This window comes from Monodelphis domestica, chromosome 4 (assembly GCF_027887165.1).
Source record: "Monodelphis domestica isolate mMonDom1 chromosome 4, mMonDom1.pri, whole genome shotgun sequence".
NCBI lineage: Eukaryota > Metazoa > Chordata > Mammalia > Didelphimorphia > Didelphidae > Monodelphis > Monodelphis domestica.
The window spans coordinates 239,553,717-239,572,182 of record NC_077230.1 but is presented as its reverse complement, the minus strand read 5'-3'; the positions used below and the strand labels follow the sequence as shown (position 1 = coordinate 239,572,182).

At 39.5% G+C, this 18,466-nt stretch overlaps 1 protein-coding gene across 3 annotated transcripts in view; it reads left to right on the top strand.

Moving 5' to 3' along the window:
• The window catches only part of TTC12 (tetratricopeptide repeat domain 12), a 54,250-nt gene extending 36,417 nt beyond the window's left edge, over window positions 1-17,833 (top strand). The window contains exons 16-22 of one of the 3 annotated variants that reach the window (XM_007494793.3): window positions 1,360-1,494; window positions 1,990-2,088; window positions 6,340-6,408; window positions 7,722-7,823; window positions 11,268-11,367; window positions 14,380-14,455; window positions 17,667-17,833. In XM_007494793.3, coding sequence (XP_007494855.1) covers window positions 1,360-1,494; window positions 1,990-2,088; window positions 6,340-6,408; window positions 7,722-7,823; window positions 11,268-11,367; window positions 14,380-14,455; window positions 17,667-17,742 — 657 coding nt within the window. In that variant the 3' untranslated portion in view covers window positions 17,743-17,833. Of the gene's footprint in view, window positions 1-1,359; window positions 1,495-1,989; window positions 2,089-6,339; window positions 6,409-7,721; window positions 7,824-11,267; window positions 11,368-14,229; window positions 14,456-17,666 lie in introns of all 3 variants that reach the window. The other 2 variants (XM_007494792.3, XM_016433857.2) reach the window with 2 other exon arrangements.
• Window positions 17,834-18,466: the final 633 nt, after the last annotated feature.

Sequence of the window (18,466 nt, the reverse complement as noted above, 5' to 3'; positions counted from 1 at the left end):
TATTCCCCAAAATTCTGTCCTTGACAATCTTTCCCTTCTATATGCTCCCACTCAAAATTGTTAATTAATATATTAACATAATAATTAATTAACCAATATCTGGATAATAACTGGATATCCTACCTACTTCTCAAATTCACTGTGTTCAAAGCCAAGCTTATTGCTTGGTCCCAAATCTGCTCTTTCTTCGTTTTTGTTAGTACTATCACTGTTCATCGTCTCTCATTGAAAAATGTTATTTCTTTGATGATGATCTTTTCCTTCACTACTTGTTTCTAATCAGTTACCAAGTACGTTCAGTTCCACCTCCATAATATCTCTTCCATTCATCCCCCTGCCCCATTCTAGTGCAGCTACCCTGACCCTGGTCACTTGTCCAGGCCCCCCCATGGATTATTACCAAAGCCTCATAGTAGATCTTTCTGTCTCTATCTGTTTCCTCTCCATTTCATACCCCTGCCCTGATAATCTCTTATGGATATAACCAATTCTGCCTCTTCTGTCATCAGAAATCTTTAGTGGCTTCTTTTTGCACATTGAGAAAATTTTAAACTTGTTTGCCTGCATTCAATGTCCTCCACAATCTGTGGCCACCCTGCTCTCTATGCCCATATTCCTTTCCCACATTCTTTGCCCTAGTCAGAGTGGCCTATTCTCTATTCCTCTAAACATACCCTCTGCTTTTTCATTTTGTTCTGTGCCTGGAATTTTCTCCCCCTCCCTCTCTTCCCCTATTCAATTTCTCCTTATCTTTTAAAAACCAGCTTGAATACCATCTCCTCTGGAAAGCCAATTGTCTGTGATGTCCTCTTTTCATATCATCGCTTCACCTCAGATCTCTCACTGTGTTTTGCACATCTCTGATACCTATATTGTGTTTTTATGTGTTATAGTTATCATCATCCAATGCCTTGGGAATCATTTTCTTTTGAATATAAATATCTGTATGTGTATGTTGATAGGCTGTAAGCTTCATGAGGGCAAGAACTCTTTTTTTTCCCTAAACTCTGCTTTTTCTCCCAGAATTTAACAACATACTCTGTACTCAGTGGAACACTTAGCATTTGTCAAATTCATTTGAATAATCTACCATGCTTGGGTTGATGAAGTGGAGGGAAGAGTAAAAATAGCTGTTTCCTAAAAGAGCATTTGGAAATTTTCCTGATTCCCCAACAAATGCAGACCTTTCTCCTACTTCTGTGCTGAGGGGCATCAGGCAGAATTGGGATCCATTCCGAATCCTGGGCCTTTCATTAATATGTGAGAAATGACCATGATAGTTTGCTATGGCATCATTGTCCTTGTCTTTGAGAGATCATCCTCTCTTTCTCTCTCTCCTTATTTCCCTTTTTCTTAAAGAAAAATCCAGAGAATGCCTATCCATCAATTCTCTGCCAGTGCGTTGCCATCATGGGAAACCTCAGTACTGATGCTACTATCAGGAAACAGATGTCTGATTGTGGAGAATGCTGGGATGCATGCTTGGATCTCATGGTAAATTAAGTTTATTATTTGGAGCTAATCTGTTAGTCTCTGTGGGGGCCATTACCTCCTTCTCTGGCATTTCCCTGTTCTCTAACTCTGAAAGTCTTGGAATAAGCATGCCATTGTCTTTTATGGACTTAAAGAATGGCTGATGTAACTGTAAAAGACCACTCCTTCCTTCCAACCTCTACCTCTTAACCATGTGTCACCTAACCAGGGTGGGTCTATTCTATTAGATTTATTTTTTTAAGGTTTCCAGATAAATTTCCTTTCATCATCCAATGCCTTGGGAATCATTTTCTTTTGAATATAAATTTCCTGTTTTGCAACCTAAGTTCAAAAGGCACTAGACAGATTTGGAAAAATTATTTGTTCTAGGGGAAAAGTACTTAGTTCCAATTGCTTAAGAAATGTAATAAGAACCTTAAAGAGTATATAGATTGACTCTGCAGGTATGGTACACAATGATCATATAGTAATTATTTTTTTTGTTTGTTTCTAAAGGTGAAGTGTGAGAAGAATGTCACACAGTTTCGAGAAACCTTATATGCCACCCTAGGCCTCATGATGAATTTGTCTCTGGAATTTCTTTCTATAACAGAGGTACAGTATTGTGTCCAAACTAGGCACAATCCCTAAGACACATACTATTCCATTTGGTCTTTTTTAAATTTCCTAAAATATAAAAAGAATATTATGGGACTGTCAATGAACTGATCTGGTATTGGCAATGGGAAATTAGAAATGTGATTAAAAGTTCTACTAGTTCTCCATGGCTCACTTCACTGAGGGATATGATAATTTGATTTGTATTTGGATGTGCTATGAAATTAAATTTGAGTTGGAAGTGATCTTAGAGGTCATCTAGTCTACCGGTCCATGAAACTGGGATCATGGAACTAAAAGGGACCACTTCATTTTACAAATAAGAAAACTCGGGCTTTTGGAGACTGCCCATCAGTAAGCATTTATAAAGCATTTTCTGTGTGCCAGACACTGTACTAAAGGTTGGAGATGCAAAGAATGTCAAAAACCTTGCCCTCAGGTGCCTCACATTCTAATTAGGTAAACATCCTGGAAACAACTGTGTATATATGCAAGATAAAAACAGTATAAATGGGAAGATCCTGAAAGATCTCTTGGAAAAAATGGAATTTGCACTGAGCCCTAAAGAAAGTCAGTGAGCAGAGTTAAGGACAGAGAACATTCCACACAAAGAAACAGTCAGTGAAAATGCACAGAGCCTGGAATGAAGAAGGACAGAAGAAACACAAACACCCAAAACAAACAAACCAAAAAAAAACAAAAACAAAAAAACACATAAATGGGAGAACATCAATAACTACTAACCTCTATGTTGCCTACTTTACCTCTTATATTAAAGTTTTATGAAAATAATCTACATCTGGACAGCTAGGTGACTCAGAGTATAGAGAGTCAAGACTAGAGATGGAAGATCTTGGGTTCAAATCTGCACAGAGACACGTCTGTATGACCCTGGGCAAATTGCTTAATCCCAATTGCCCAGCCCTCACCTCTCTTCTGCCTTAGAACCAATACTTAGTATGGAGCCTGAGACAGAAACTAAGAACTAAAAAAAAAAAAAGAATCTACATCACAGTTATTCTTGATGCGGCTATCATTATGGTATAGTCAGGCTTTCTCAAGCCATTTTGCATAGTAGGCTATACTTTTATCATTATTCAGTACTGAACACAGTTGTTGGCACAAGAGTAATGCTTAATACGACTGAAAGATGTGGAGAATTCAATAGCCCATTGAGTTTATTGTTTCTTGATTATAAAACATTTGATTTGGCAGAGCAAGATGCAGCCTCTCATCCAACAAAATATCTCTCATTTAAATACCCAAATTATTCAAGGTTCCTTGAAAGATATAACAACAGAGAAAAGCTCATCCAGAGAACCTCTGATAATTAATTTCCAGCAAAACAAAATGGGAAGATTAATGTGCAACACTAGTTTTACCATTGGCTTAGAGAATTGGCGAGGAAACCAAAATTGAGGAAGAAATCCCTGTGGATGCTAAAGACCTCTAGAATTACTTGTTCACAGGTAACATTTTGCTGGTTGCATGAGGTCCAGGAACATGACAGAGTCTTCTGGAAGCAATCTGAGCAACATAATTTGACCTAACCTTCAACACAAGAAAAAAATGAATGAACGAAGAATGCCTCTTATCTAAATTATGATATGATTTAGATTGATTCTTCACTGTTTCTGTGCATTCATCTAGCCAGGGATAGGGAGTACAGCTATAATTTCATTGGTGTAAGAACTAGGAACATCCCTCTACAGATTCAGGTTGACACCCTCTCTGAAATTATAGTCTGGGAGAATTGCCTAGAGTAGTGAGAAATTGAATGACTTGCCCAGGATCACATAGCCAGTATACGTCCAAAGTAGAACTTGAACCCAGAACTTGACTTTAAAGCTTCTGCTTTATCAATAGTGCCTCTTATATGTGTATTCACACATCCACATTCATACCATATAGTGAAACTAGAGAATGAATTTGATCCAAAATTAAACAAGAAGTCAAAAGGAGGAGAGTGGGCTAAATGGCCATAAGGGAATTGGAAAACTTCTTTATTGAACCCAGATTTCTTTCATATATTTTTAAATTTTAATGCCTTTAACCTTTATATTACTTTTATTTCTAAATATATCCTTCCTTCTTTTGCTCAGCAACACAAAATAAAACAGAAAAGGGGGGGAGTTCCTCAAAACTAGCATGTCAGCTGAGTATGACAGTATTGCATCCATACTTCCTCCTCCTACAAAGATTGGAGGGTCCTGCCTCTTCTCATCTCTAGGGCCAAGTTTGGCCATTTAGCATCATGCTTTTGCACAGAAATAAGCAATCTCATTCTTATTTTTGTTCTTCGCATTCATGGTAGTCATGTATTATGTTCCATCATGGTTCTAACTGCTTTTTTCATTCTCCTTATTTCTTTTCATATAAATCCTCCTAAGCTTCCCTGGAATTTTCATATTTGTTTTTTCTTATGGTATAGTAATATTCCATTATGTTCATGTACCACAATCCTAGTTGATGGAAAGCTCTTATTTTTAATGCTACCATTCTTCTGGTCATGTTGAATGGTGATAAGTCACAGGTTACTATCTTCAGAAAACTGAGAGTGAATATTGTTCAGAAGACTGTGGAGAGGCACCAGATAGATGTGAGCAGGCTAGAATACATAACAAATGAGGAACTACAAGGAAGAACATTGAGTACAGGATGTCATCAAAGAAATGGATGATCAAAAAGTATATAGTCCAGTCATGTGGCATATGCTCCACTGGCAATGTGCCCCCTGATATTTTTTTCAGCTCCATGGACCCCTTCCTGCTTTGAACAGGAAATTTACCATGACTTGATGACAGCGTGGCACTTTAAAAGTTTTGGGTTCAAATTTACATAATACTAATACTTTCTATAAAATTGAAAATCTGCATACTTTTGATCTTATTTATTAACTGGATTATACAATGAAATTTAGCACAATTTATCAGAATGCTCACAACATTAGTCACTATTTGGATGGATGGTTTTCCTTTCCTTCTTTCCTCCTAGCAAGGGCTTTGAAGTCTATATAACTTCAGATTTCTGCCTTTATCTCACATAACTTGAGGTTTCTGCCTCTAGAGAAAAGACTAGAGCAGTCGCTCTCTAGCTAATAATGGCCTTCCTGTCTGTTTGAAAATAGGAAGGGCCACCTCTTTCATTCTTAAGAGGCTTTCTCCTCAAGCCAGCCAAAATTACAGGACCTACCTGGATTAATACAATGGCAGTTGATTAACCAATTGGGAATAAGCAAAACCAATTATGTAAACAATGGTGTGGAAGCAGCAGTGTACTTAAAAGAGAATTTTACTTGTACAGCAGAAATAAAGTGTGCACAGGACCAATTCAGGCTCTGCAGCCATGCACCCACACAGCTTAAAGGAGCATGCCCACTAGTGTCTGCAATGTCAGAAGAAAGTGAAGAAGGCCCCCAGCAAGTTGGTTGGACCTCCATTGTGAACTTATATGAAGATATGGGGAAGAGTCACATAGGATGACCAAGCAGAAGTGGGTTGTGATCTGCATTATTAGAAGCAACATCTATATTGCTAAGATCATAGATCCAATTGAATATTCTTCCAATGATGCTACCTGCAAGTCATGGAATGCTGGTCTCCAGAGAATCAATTGTGAGGTCATTTGAAGCAGTAGCTCATGGTGGGTGTAAGTACACTGTGGCATATCGCCAATGAATTTCACAGGAAAAACAATATAAATAATATCATTAGAAACATGTAGTACAGGTAAGGGTGAGTCATATAGGGAAGGAGGGAAATAATTGATGGGCAGTTCAAATTTTCAGTTGATAGCCATGCAATGTCAAGATACATAGAGGAATACCCTCCATATTTTTGGCGGACCTTCTATAGGACTTATTGGAAGACACAGAGTAAGAAGATAGAGATGAGTTGTGCTCTGGGCCACTGGGCCCCCACAGATTCACTGAAACATTGAAGTGTCACACTGTCGACTAATATTGGTCTTCCACTTGATTCCTCCTTCATTTTTTTGAGTGAATTCTTTTTCTATCACCTTCCCACCACCCTAGGTTGCTAAAACAAACCTAAATAGAGGACTTTGTATTTTTCCATATTATAATTTAATTTAACATATAATTATGAATTATTGAGTTCATTTTGGATCCCAATTATGTCATCTAAGATATTAGTGATTATCTGCAGATCTGATAGGTATTCTGTCTCTATTTTCCCCAAGACATCAATAAATGTATTGAATCCTTTTTATTCCTCTTTGTTGTACTAGATCCTAGCAGAGGAAGTGAGCAGGAGATGTGTGTCTCTGCTAAGCTGTGAAGATGGAGGAATCTTGACAGTAAGCTTATCCTAAGGAAACCCAGGAAAGGCCTTAGTATGGTTTGGAAAGAAACAGATTGTAAAATTTAGTATATTTGATTTGTGTATGTATTCATATATTTGACTTGTGTGGCACAGAACTCAAAAATGAATTCCCAGGCAAGACATTTATGAATTCTGTGTATAAATCTCTATTGTGGACTCTGAAACCAAACTGTATCACTGCCAATTAAAGCAGCTAGGTGGTACAATAGATAGAAAGCCAGGCCTGGAGTCAGGAAGGCTCATCTTCCAAAGTTCAAATCTGACCTCAGATTCTTAATAGCTATGTGACCCTGTACAAGTCACTTCAACCTGTTTGCCTCAGTTTCCTCCTCTGTAAAATAGGCCAGAGAAGGAAATGGCAAACCTTTCCAGTATCTTTGCCAAGAAAACCACAAAGGAGGCCATAAGGAGTCAGAAACAACTGAAAACGACTGAACAAAAACAATGTCAATATCTGTATTATGAAAATGTAATTTTAACTGAGGTTGTCTTTCACAGTCCCTGCCTGGCACCGAAATTGCAAACTACAGCTATACTGGCTTCAATCCCTTGATGGAGAACTGCCTCTTCTTAATTCTGTTTAAGGTTTTGAGGCTATAGCTTTTTCTATTCAGGAAAGCTACCCAAAACACTGGTGACTTTTTTTTAAACCCTTAATTTCTGGTTGGGAATCTGGGAATCAAATATTGGTTTCAAGGCAGAAGGGTGGTAAAGGCTACAATATGGGGGTTAAGTGTGAAGTATCTGAGGCCAGATTCAAACCTAGGACCTCCCATCTCCTGGCCTGGTTCTCTAACCCTGTTGGTGTTGGTGACTTTTTGCCCATGTAATGTTTTTCCTCTGAGAACTCTTCCTCTGACAGAATGAATAGTAGTCTGTTCTGCTGCACGGTAACTAATAGATCCTGGAACCTTGTAATGTCATCTACAGTTTGTCTTCCTCTCTCCAGGCCTGGACTCACTGGTTCTGTGCAAAAACTAAGCTAAGCCCTGCTGTGCAGCAGCTACCAGCCTTGGCCCATGCTGGGCTTCTCTACCGAGAAGTATCTTTGAGGTTTCAGAATTGCCTCCCAACAGCTTTATTAAAAAGAGCAGCATTCTCTAGCTATTACGTGGCTATTAGATTTTTTATAGGTGCATATTTTGTTTCCAACACTAACAATTGCTTTTGCATTACCCGAGTATCTGCCAAATGAAAGAAGTGGAAGCTTCATTAACTCTTAAAGGCCATCATTGGGTTTTTTTTCTAGAAAATCTTTGCTCATCCTTTATTTTCTCTTTCCCTCAGAGAGCTGCTGGGGTTCTGAGCCGGGTCCTCTCAGCCTCTTCGAAAGCCATTGAGGAGACAGTGAAAGCAGATGTGATGAAGACAATGATCAGGTTTTTAAAGGTAATACAAACAATTTGCAACTTCCTGGAGTTCATGGAGGCTAATCCTTATAATCTGCAATTTTTTTACTATTGTAAATGTTATTTTAGGAGTCTAAAATGATGATGATCATTAGCACTAGTTAACAGTGTTTTATTTTTAAATAGTCTTTATTCAATGGGTTTGCCATGATTGCTTTACCCCACCTAGATTCTGAGTTTCTTGAGGGAGTCTTCTTTTTCTGCTCCTCCTCTTCCTCCTCCATTCCTCCCATATTGCCTGATCCTGTGCAGTGTTTTGTGAAAGAAGGTCCTCAGGAAATGATTATTAAATGAAGGAATGAATCAAATTGGGATCTACCAGATACATCTACATGAAGGCCTTCTGATTCATCAGAGGAGAAGACTCTGAATATGAGAACTCCCTCTACCAAGGCAACTTGCAACTCTTCTATGCTTTGGGGCAGTGATGATGAACCTTTTAAAGAGGCAGGTGATTTGAGAAATGTCCTCAGGCCCTGATGGAGAGGGGGAGGGAGCAGCCCAGCCCCCTGTCCCTCTGGTTTCCTAGTAAGGAACTCTGGCAAACTCTTCACTGGGGCTCTGGCAGGTGTGCCCACCCACAGAGAGGGCTCTGAGTGCCCACTCTGGCACACATGCCATAGGCTCATCACCACAGCCTATGGAGCTGCAGGAAGCACTTGGAAATTAAATGATGTGCCCTTGGTTACATATGTTGGAAGAATCAGAGGTAGGATTTGAACTCATCTTCCACTCTATCCACCACACTTCTCTGCCAGTTGAGTGGATTCTCATAGCACCCACTTTTTATTCAACCCTAACTTGGAAACTCTGGGAGACAATGTGGTACAGTGGGAAGCATCTCCACATATACACTGACCCTGCCACTTCCAACATGTGTGGTCTTGGGCAGTTTTCTCATTATTAAAATGAGGGGAACATAACTAGATGAGGTCTCAGGTTCCTCCCATTTCTGCATCTATTATCCTAGGGCCTCGTTTGTTTTTTTAACCCTTACATTCTGTCTTAGAATTGATACTAAGTATTGGTTCAAAGGCAGAAGAGCGGTAAGGGCTAGGCAATTGGGGTTATGTGGCTTGCCCAGGGGCACATAGCTAGGAAGTATCTGAGGTCAGATTTGAAGCCTGGACCTCCTGTCTCCAGGCCTGGTGCTCTATCTACTAAGTCACCCAGCTGCTCCAGCCTCTCTCTTTTTAAAAAGAGGATTCCTATCAGCCTTAGCAATGCTTCAGATCTGCAGTGCTATTCCCCTGATAACCTTTCTTTACTAATGTCATTCCTTTTTACTCATTAGAGTAGTATTAAATTATTATATCCAGCACCTTACCATCCTGAAAGATTATGTGCTCTGAAGAACATATTTTAGGTCAGAGGCAATATTGGACTCATGCCTGACACTGTAAATCTAGAAAGGAGAGAAGGAGAAGGGAAGTCGGCGAGCAAGGTGAATTAGTGAATGGTACTGGATACCTTTTTATTCTGTGTTTGGTCAAGCTAGCCTGCTCACTTGAGTGGGGTGAAAGATTTGATAAAAATCTCTAGATGGGGGACAGCTGGGTGGCTCAATGGATAGAGAGTCAGGCCTGAAGAAAAGAGGTCCTGGGTTCAAATTTGACCTCAAACACTTCCTATCTGTGTGGTCCTGGGCAATGCACTGAACTCCCATTGCCTAGCCCCTATCTCTCTTCTGCCTTCAAACCAATACTTAGTATCACTTCTAAAACAGAAGGTAAGGGTTTTTTAAAAATCTATGGATGACTTGTATAGGACTGGAGAAAAGCTGTTTTTGGATATAGGGAGGGGAATGTTGAGGCAGATTTTGAATATAGATCATCGCTCAAATGATCAAATGAGATTAAATGAGATATTTATAAAGCACTTAGCATGTGTCTGGCACATTGTAGGTGCCTAAAAAATAATGCTTATTCCATTTACCAACCAATCTTTTCCCCATTGAAAGCTGAGAATTTTTACTTTTAGAGGTTCACTTCATAGAATTATTTTGAATGTTCCAGAAGAGAGCTCCGATTCTGCTCTTGTTCTCTCTCTCTCTCTCTCTCTCTCTCTCTTTCTCTCTCTCTCTCTCTCTCTCTCTCTCTCTCTCTCTCTCTCTCCTTTCTCTCTCTCTTCTCTCTCTCTCTCTCTCTCTCTCTCTCTCTCTCTCTTTCTCTCTTTCTCTCTCTCTCTCTCTTTCTCTCTCTCTCTCTCTCTCAAATCTAGAGGCTAGGTAGATAGACAGATATTCCCCCTTTCTCTCTCTCTCTCTATGTGTATATACATACCTCTTCTTTCCCTCTTCTCTTTTTCTTCTCTGTGCTTCCTCCCCTTCCCTCTCCTTTCCCGTCTTCTCTCTCCCATCACTCATGCACACACACACACACACACACACACACACACACACACACACACACACACACACACATGCATACACACACTTTTTAAAGAAGCTGTGCTTTGTAATTTGAGAGATGATGATTTGACAGTTTTCACCTCTTGGAATGATTTAAGTTCATGGTGTTCTCCCTGCAGAGCTGTCAGCCTGACAGCCTTAGTGAGACAGAAGCCACTCTCAAGTGGAGATGTTACAGGGGAGGCCTTTGTCATTCTTCATCTTTAGGGTGAGATATGGCTGCCACTTTGGTAACTTCCTTCTGTTCTCAGCAATTAGCTTGTGAAGCCTCCCTGGAGCTAATTAGCCAAGGTGGACATTGTATAACAGGTATACATCTATTTTGGAGGGCATAGTTTGAAGATTTGAGTTGATGAGAGATAGAATTTTAAAACTGGCAGGATCCAGAATAAGCAGAACACACTGAGAGGAGCCAGCATGTCCCAAGAAGGTCAGATGACCACCATCACCTGAGCCTTGGGAATGGCCCAGCCTGCAGATGTTGCAGCCACAGCAACTGAAGACCCAGAAAGGAAAGGGCTTGCCACTAACGTCCTTGGTACCATCAAATGGTTCAGCCTCATAGACTGATAAGATTTTATCAGTGGAAATGACATTAAAGAGGAGGCATTAGCATTGAATTGCCAGTGCCTCCTAAGAACCAGGAGAGTTTTTCATCTGACTTGCAGATGAAACTGTCCATGTGTAGAATCTTCCATCTCTCCCATTAGAATGTGAGCTCCCTGAGTCTGTGTGACCTTTCTTTTGTATCCTCAGTCCTCAGCCTGATGTTTTGCACATAGCAAGTGCTTAGTAAATGTTTCATTCCTTCATTCATCTGAGTCTAGCTCTATAGAGTAAAAAATCACCTTTCGCAGAGTTCTCATTTATAAAATATCAGTAGACCACTGTTACAGTCTATCTAGTTGACTCAGGTTTCGGAGCAAGATTCAAACTATGTGAGCATCAAATAATACAGTTGTATGTACATTTTTTAAAATTCTTCTTTCTGCTTTTAAAAAATTTTAAATCTAGGCTGGAGGCCAGACTGCTTCACGCTATGCCATAAAGATAATAGCTGTCTGTACTAATAGTTGTTATGAAGCTCGAGAAGAAGTAGCAAGACTGGATAAAAGTAAGTGACAATTCAATGAGACAGAGCCTTAGTCCTGGCGTTTAGCCTAGCTCTGAGTCTAGCAGAGTACCTTGTACCTAATAGGTACAGTGTGCATTGGTTTGGAGCTCTAAAGAAGACTGTCATTGAAGGGTGGTTAAAAAAGTAGCAGTGAGGTCCTTAAATCTTCCCCAGAATTCAGTAGTATTTACAGAAAAATGTGGTGTTTTGTCTTTGACTACGGAACTTTTTAGTCTTTCAACTACAAACAGGTGGAATGTCCATGCTGTAGAATGAGCTGAGGATATTTAGTTCCTTCGTTTCCCCCAACCTCCTTCCTCTGAGAGAGACAAAGCAGAAAGCAGAAATGGCAAGTTCTTATTTGGGAAACACCTTTTCACCAAGTTGTCATTGACATAGTTTGTAAAGGATTTCACTGTATTGCCTTAACACAGGTTCTTTCTTTGCCTTTGGAAAATAAAATTCAGTGTGTACTAAATGAGAAAACCCTCTTGGATAAGGGACCAGCCTTCACTTTATAACTGGGTTTTTCAAACTGGTCACTGAGAGCAGAGAGTCTCTAGCTGTGACAGCCTGAGCGCATGCGTGTGCACAAACACACACACATACCATATAGAATATTTTATATATGTACACTCTATTGAGTCCTTTCCATATCTATACCCTCTAGAGTATTTGCTATATCTATACTGTAAAGAGTATTTTACATAATTACAGTATAGAGTACTTTACATATCTATAGCATAGAGAGTATTTTACATCTCCACACAGTATATTTTCTATATCGACACATATCCTACAGACTATTTCTCAGTGTATTTGTGCTAATAAAATGTCAGCTCTTGCTTGCACTGCCTGTGCCAGGATGGGCCATGCTGGCATCCAGGGCTCTGCAATACTGTTTTTTGCTGTAGCATCTTGTAGTCTAGTTTTGCCAACAGCACACTCCTGTGCTAGGCAGTTGGTGCTCCTGGGACACATGCAATAGGGCCTTACAATCGTTGAACTTTCCTAGCCATTTTAGGCTTCTCAGTCTTCTGATTGAGTCAGATCGTAAAGACTAGAATCCAAAGACAGCATTGTGTGGGCTCTGCTGCCAACAGGAGTGGCGACAGTCTGTGGCAGGTGTGGGAATAGTCACTAATGCCAAAGTCACCTACACTGAGTGCATCTGGACATTTGTTCCAGAATCGGACCTTTCCTACCTCCAGCTCATTCTTGTTGGCAAAGATGTTTTCCAAATATTTTGACCAAATATCTCCACTTGAAATTGAAGATTATAAGATGCAGCAGAGAGCGAAGAAGGAAACAGTGTTAGGTGCTTGTTTAACATGATGACAAACCAACCCCACTTCTGAACTTCTCTATTTCTGCTGAGGGCACCACCATCCTTCCAATCACACAGGTTTGCCTATTCAGTGTCCTTACCACCAACAACCATCAACAACCAGTTGTCATATCTTGTCATTTTTACCTCCACAGCATTCCTTGCATCTATTCCCATTTCTTCACACCCACAACTATCACTTTCATTTAGACCCTCATCCCCAGTCCTTTGGATTATTGCAATAGCCTCCTTTGGACTAGTTGCTTCAATTATTCCCTCCTCTCTAACCTACACACTGCTGCAGAAAGGATTTTCCTAAAGTTCAGGCCCAAACATGTCACTTTTTTACTCAATTAATTTGGCTTCCTTTTGATTCTAGAGTCAAGCTCCTTTGTTTGTCTTTAAACTTAAGCCTGAATTCTCTTTCCATTTTCCATTAAAACATTCCTCCCCTTCTTGGGTATCCAGGCCGACTGGGCTTCTTGGTAATTGTCAGACCGAATCTGCCCTCGGATCAAGCATCACATCTAATACGAAGTCTTTCACTGACTACAGCTCCCCCCCCCCCCCCATACACTTAAACTTGTTGGTTTTGAATGTGGTTCTTTAGGTACAGGTTGTCTCCCTTAATAGAAGATAAACCTTTGAGGATTGGACCTATTGCATTTTTGTATTTATATCAGTAGCATCTAGCACCAATGCCAAAGTCCTAGCAGGCACTTAAAGATGAATTGTTTTTGGTTTATTCTCCATTCCTAAGGGGAAAGGGTCTTCTGAAAAGGTCTCTGAAGTGCATTCTGATTGGCTCCACAGGGGAACTGAAAGACCCACTTTTATTTCTTGGACCCAATAATGGTACCAAAACGTGCACATCTGTTAGGGTCTGTTCTGTCTGTCTATGACATTGCTACTATTCTGAGTAACACATCCAGGAGGAGAGAAAGACCTTTTCTCTCCTCGCTTTGGGTGCTATTTCCCAGACCGATAATCTTAATACAGCTAAACAAACCCTTTTTAAGCATCTGCCCTGTACAGAGCATTGTAGTAGGCTAAGTGAATATGAAAACAGGAATAAAACTATCCCTACTCAAGCAGCCAATCCTAGAGACCTTGACACAAAACCCAGAGTACTAGGCTCAGGTGTCCTGGGGGAGTCGTTGCTGCCTAATCTCCAAAGCTAGAATAGCTGTTCCAGTTCCAAAGTCTGGCCTACAGGCATTTTTGGCATTTGAAGGCATCCTCTCAAAGCTCATCTAGCCTACTCCCTTCATTTCTTCTATAGTACTCATCCTGTGATTGCCCTTTATTTGAGTTTTTACTTCCAGTTCTTAGTACTAATGAAGTTGAGTGTTGACTGCCTCTTCCCTGATGTCATTTTGCCATGCCTTTGCCATGCCGGTAGCTGAATGTAGTGCACTATTTCTCCATCTGACTTTAGACAGTCTAGAAAATGTAATTGAATCTTTGTGCTCAAAGGGACCTTGGAAATGAAGAGAATCAGTAGCATTGTTTTCTTTTCTTTTCTTTTCCTATAGAGTTTAGTATTTTGATCAAACTGCTGGACTCAGAAGATGAGATTATTGTGGGAAATGCAGCCCTCTGCATTGGTAATTGTGCAGAGGTGCCTGGAATCGCCTTTATCCTGCTCAAGTCTGATATCGTAAAGATATTGTTAAAACTTGCAGGTGGTGATTCAAAGGAAACATCAGTGCAGCTGAATGCAGGAATTGCCCTAGGAAAACTGTGCACGGCTGAACCAAGGTACTAAGTGTCCAAGGGTTATCAGGATCAACTGGCCAGAATGTCTGTCAAGCCACAGAGTCAAAGGGAATAAATATGTGGCAGTGTGTTGCCTTAATAGAGGATGTGGGACACCCTGACCAATCAGATCAAAATAGAAGATAGGGATTTTTTTTGGATAAAGGTTCAATTCTTTTGCCAACTTAATTCAACAAGCACTTATTAAGCACCTTTTGTATGCACAGCACTATAGTAGAAATTAAGGAAGATGCAAAATTCATGTCAGAGTCCTTGATCTCATGGTCCTTGATACTTACACAGGTAACCATTATACACTTATACATTATAGCAAATCTATAGTGTTTTATGACTTTTTATATAGAAAACATCATTACAAATAGGGAGAATCAGGAATAGTTTCATGGAGAAGATGGAATTTGTGTTGAGCTTTAAAGCATGAGTAGGACTTGCAAGTGTAGGGGACCAGACAGCATTCCAAGGGGATGGAAGCAAGAAAGTGTGTGTGGGAGCTGGAGGGAAGCAGCAGAAAATGAGTCAGTCTGACTAGAGCATAGTGTATATGGGGAATAATTGAGAGGGCTGTGGCTAGGTGGGGCAATGGATAGAATGCTAGACCTGGAGTCAGGAAGGCTTATCTTCCTGAGTTCAAATCTGACCTCAGACACTTACTTAGCTGCATGACCCTAGTTCAGTCTCTTCATCTTGTTTACATCAGTTTCCTTATCTGTAAAATGAGCTGGAGAAGGAAAGGGCAAACCACTTCATTATCTTTTCCCAAAAAATCTCAAATAGGGCCACAAAGAGTTAGATATAACTACTCAACAAAACAATAACAAACCAAATTGTGGAGACATTGAATTCTAAACAAAGGGAAAATATTTTAATCCGTAAACAACAGGGATATACAGAAGATTTTTTTTTGGTAGTTTCCCATTTTAATTAATTATTGTTTTTTTTTTCACTTTTTAAACATTATTTTATTTGGTTATTTACAAACATTATTAATTGGAAACAATGATCATTATCTTTTCCTCCCCTGCTCCCCTCCCACCACTTCTCCCATAGCCGACGCGCAATTCCACTGGATTTCACATGTGTTCTTGGTTCAAACCCATTTCCATGTTGTTGGTATTTGCACTAGAGTGTTCATTTAGAGTCTCTCCTCAGTCATATCCCATCCACCCCTGTAGTCAAGCAGTTGCTTGTCTTCGGTGTTTTTACTCCCAACATTTGTCCTCTGCTTGTGGATAGTGTTTTTTAGATCCCTGCAGATTGTTCAGAGGCATTGCTTTGTCCCTAGTGGAGGAGTCCATTACCTTCGATTGTACCACAGGGTATCAGTCTCTGTGTACAATGTTTTCTTGGTTCTGCTCCTTTCACTCTGCATCACTTCCTGGAGGTTGTTCCAGTCTCCATGGAATTCCTCCACTTTATTATTCCTTTTAGCACAATAGTATTCCATCACCAACATATACCACAATTTGTTCAGCCATTCCCCAATTGAAGGGCATCCCCTCATTTTCCAATTTTTTGTCACCACAAAGAGCGCAGCTATGAATATTCTTGTACAAGTCTTTTTCCTTATTATCTCTTTGGGGTACAAACCCAGCAGTGCTATAGCTGGATCAAAGGGCAGACAGTCTTTTATCACCCTTTGGGCATAGTTCCAAATTGCCCTCCAGAATGGTTGGATCAGTTCACAACTCCACCAGCAATGAATTAATGTCCCTACTTTGCCTCATTTCATTACTTTTCATAGCTGTCATGTTAGCCAATCTGCTAGGTGTGAGGTGATACCTCTGAGTTGTTTTGATTTGCATCTCTCTGATTATAAGAGATGTAGAGCACTTTTTCATGTGCTTATTAATAGTTTTTATTTCTTTGGCTGAGAACTGCCTGTTCATGTCCCTTGCCCATTTATCAATTGGAGAATGGCTTGATTTTTTGTACAATTGATTTAGCTCTTTGTAAATTTGAGTAATTAAACCTTTGTCAGAGGTTTTTATGAAGATTGCTTCCCAATTTGTTGCTTTCCTTCTGATTTTAGTTATATTGGTTTTGTTTGTACAAAAGCTTTTTAATTTGATGTTGTCAAAATTATTTATTTTACATTTTGTGACTCTTTCTATGTCTTGCTTGGTTTTAAAGTCTTTCCCTTCCCAAAGGTCTGACATGTATACTATTCTGTGTTTACCTAATTTACTTATAGTTTCCTTCATCAGTATTTCTATACATCTCCAACATAGTTCAGCAGCAAAAACTAGGAAGAGAAATCCCATTCAAAATCACCTTAGACAAAATAAAATACCTAGGAATCTATCTCCCGAGACAAACACAGGAACTATATGAACACAACTACAAAACACTCTCCACACAACTAAAACTAGACTTGAGCAATTGGAAAAACATTAACTGCTTATGGATAGGATGAGCCAATATAATAAAAATGACCATCCTACCCAAATTTATCTATCTATTTAGTGCCATACCCATGGAACTTCCAAAAAATTTATTTACTGATTTAGAAAAAACCATAACAAAGTTCACTTGGAATAACAAAGGATCAAGGATATCCAGGGAAATAATGAAAAAAAAAATACAAAGGAAGGGGGCCTTGCAGTCCCAGATCTCAAACTATATTACAAAGCAGCAGTCATCAAAACAATTTGGTACTGGCTAAGAGACAGAAAGGAGGATCAGTGGAATAGACTTGGGGCAAGTGACCTCAGCAAGACAATATATGATAAACCCAAAGATCGTAGCTTTTGGGTCAAAAATCCACTATTCAATAAAAACTGCTGGGAAAACTGGAAGACAGTGTGGGAGAGATTAGGATTAGATCAACACCTCACACCCTACACCAAGATAAATTCAAAATGGGTGACTGACATGAACATAAAAAAGGAAACTATACAGAAGATTTTTGAGCATAGAATTGACATGCTAAGGCACATGCTTCAGGATGATTTTGGCAGCACCATGAAAAGTGGATAGGAGGAGAGGGAGTGAAGATAGACGATTGCAGTTTTTCCAGGTGAATGGTAATGAGAGCCTATATGGGAGTAATACAGGAGAAACAGAGTGGGAGAAGGAGTAGAGAAATATTGCAGAGCTAGAATCAGAAGGCCTTAGCAAAGCACTGGATCTAGGAAGTTAAGAAGCAGCAGGGGTTTGAGTTAGAAGCTGACTTTTTGCATTCTGGCTGTTGCAGGCATACTGTTCAACTTGAAGAGCTTCATGGGATTGAGATCCTCAACTCAACCATGAAATACATCAAAAAGACTTAAAAGGTGTCACATCATACCTGTATTTGAAGGAGATATTTGCTTTATACCATTGGTTTTGTTCTTATGGTAATAAAGTTATTATTTTAATATGCACTGGAGTACTGGCTATTTATTTTCAGAATTCTTCCCCTTGAATTTCAACTAACAATAGATGTGTGGAAATTACATTGAGTATGAGTAAATGTTGCCTTCCCACTCTTCAGACTTAACTACTTTTCTGTTACCTCAGGTGGCATAATGAGTCAGGAAACCCGAGGGTTGGTTCCTAAAAGAAACATCCAATAAAACCCATTACTGAAAGTCTTATTAAGAACAACTTAAACACTTCAGAGTTTTTGAACATTCTGCTATTGCCCATCCCAAGGCTAGAGTCAATAATTACATCAGTGTGATATAGGAATTAGATTTGAGTAAAGCATTTACCCTCCAACAAATCAGAGCCAAGAATTATCCTTATAATTAAGAAAACTAGAGCCCCTCTCTCCTAACACACTTGATGAATGTTTTCCCAAAAGATCACTCTCATCTTAAACAAGGAACCTGTTTAGCTAGGTGACTCGTTAGATAGAGCACCAAGCCTCGATAGAAGATCCTGGATTCAAATCTTATTTCAGATACTTCCTAGCTCTGTGACCATTGACAAGTCACTTAACACCCATTGCCAAGCACTTACCATTCTTCTGCCATAGAACCAAAATTAATATTAATTCTAAGACAGAAGAAA